At 44.0% G+C, this 1862-nt stretch overlaps 1 protein-coding gene across 1 annotated transcript in view; it reads right to left on the minus strand.

The window, feature by feature from the left end:
* Positions 1–1862, minus strand: part of LOC105550738 — a 33611-nt gene that overhangs the window by 29068 nt on the left and 2681 nt on the right. Inside the window, 1 exon segment of the mRNA XM_011995739.1 lies at positions 3–264. Coding sequence (XP_011851129.1) covers positions 3–264 — 262 coding nt within the window.

Here is a 1862-nt window from a genome sequence, read left to right on the forward strand (position 1 = left end):
GCTCTGTGGTCAGCTGGATCCTTCCTTTGCGGTGAACAGATTCTCTGCAGACTCCCAGGTCCCATTCTGTGCTTGTTCCCACGTCCACCTCCCAGTAGTGGCGGCCACAGGTAAAGCGAGGGGAGCCCAGGACACAAATGGACAAGTCAAATCTCTCGGCACAGTCTTGCCAATTGTGTCTGATGTGCCCACTTTGGACGCTCCTGAGGTCGTCAGAAATGAGGAGGAAGTTGTTGGCTGTGTCACCATCCAAGGTCATATCCACTGTGAAAAGGAAAACAAGTTGATCATCAAATGGATAGAAGCCCACCCCATGCCTCTCCTCTACTTCGCAGGCCCAGATATCTCTTGACTTTGGTTTAATTCTCTTCTTCCCCCAAAATCAAAACTTTTCATAAGGCAACTTCCCTGACTGGTTCAAATTCTCATAGGTATGCTTTGTGGCAATACCTGACTCTTATTCACAGTAGCAATTCTTATTTGACTTTATGTCACGTGTTTGCTTCATTGAACTTTTCTTCATTTAGAGTGGAGGGTCTCTGAACGCAGACACCATGACCCCCACCTTGATGCATGGATAAATGACAATTAAGACAATGCAAGTGGTCAATATTAAATATGTATCTGCTTCCATATTGTATTGCTCAATTCAGTATCTAGAGCCTGATTCCAGGCCTTTGTTTTCCATGTTTGTAAACAAATTAATTGTGCACGGTTCTGACAGATGGGATATCTCTGCAGCTGACAATATGATGGCAGAGGTGCCCGTCCTGGACATTAAGAGGCTCCAAGGCCAGGAGAAGGAGGGGGGCCTTAGATGAAAGAATGTTTTCCATTCTACATGAGAGGTGAGACCTTAAGCAAAACAATGGTAAATTTTGGAGCCAAGAGAAAGGTGTTTGAAAGTTGTTTGTCATAACTGACTGATTGTAGAGAATAAAGGCGGCCAATACAAAGGTCAATAATTTAAGGCATTGAGTATGTGGTTGACAGGTGAAGCTGCCAATTTTCATGAAGGAGGCAGTGTGATCTGACCTAAAGAAAATTAATTGTCCAGAGCATTCTGAAAAAAAGAAATCTACAGAACATATTATCCTTCAAGTCAAAAAACTGATATGATCACCAACATAGATTTTATAGATTATAGTAAAACCTGAGGGAATTGATTGCTGTTTGATAGTGAATTAGGGAATGAAATGAATGGATATGGACAAGGAAGGAGGAAGAATGTTCCAAACATGACGTGGACAGGGTGAATCTGTCCTCCATATTTCAGCACAGCGACAGTCAGGTAATGTTAGGTGAATGAGTAAAGATCACGGCTGTCACGGCAGAAGCGACCAGTGTCGGGGACATCATAGGGGCCCACCACCATTTATAGGTGTAATTCTTTGCCCAGGTTGACCATAATCTCTTCATGTAAATGTCCCTTTTCTCCAGAGTTATGGAGAGTGATCGTGTTTTCTGTAGCCAGGACCACTGTTGAAGCCCATGGCGCATGGATGAGACCAGCGTCTGCAGCTCGCCCCACACTCACAGAAACAAACACCATAGGCGCTCCATTCCAAACTCTTCTCAACCCTGGGGTGAGGTTGTTTGGTACAATGGATGCCAATATTCGCCCTGCATGAGAATTACCAGGCCCATCTCAATGTCAGAGTCCTGGGAACCTTTGCTAGAGAGAAATTCAAATTAGGTTGCTCTATGTTTTCGCTACTCAGCAAAGTCCCCAAGACAGAGGGATCAATCCTGAGACTTCCCCATTCAGCATCTGCATTTTAACAAAATTCCCAGGTAATCTGAGCACACTAAGTTTAGAGAATCCCTTGTCTAACCCATGACATAGACATTGGGGTTTTTTT

This window comes from Mandrillus leucophaeus, unplaced genomic scaffold (genome assembly GCF_000951045.1).
Source record: "Mandrillus leucophaeus isolate KB7577 unplaced genomic scaffold, Mleu.le_1.0 Scaffold496, whole genome shotgun sequence".
NCBI lineage: Eukaryota > Metazoa > Chordata > Mammalia > Primates > Cercopithecidae > Mandrillus > Mandrillus leucophaeus.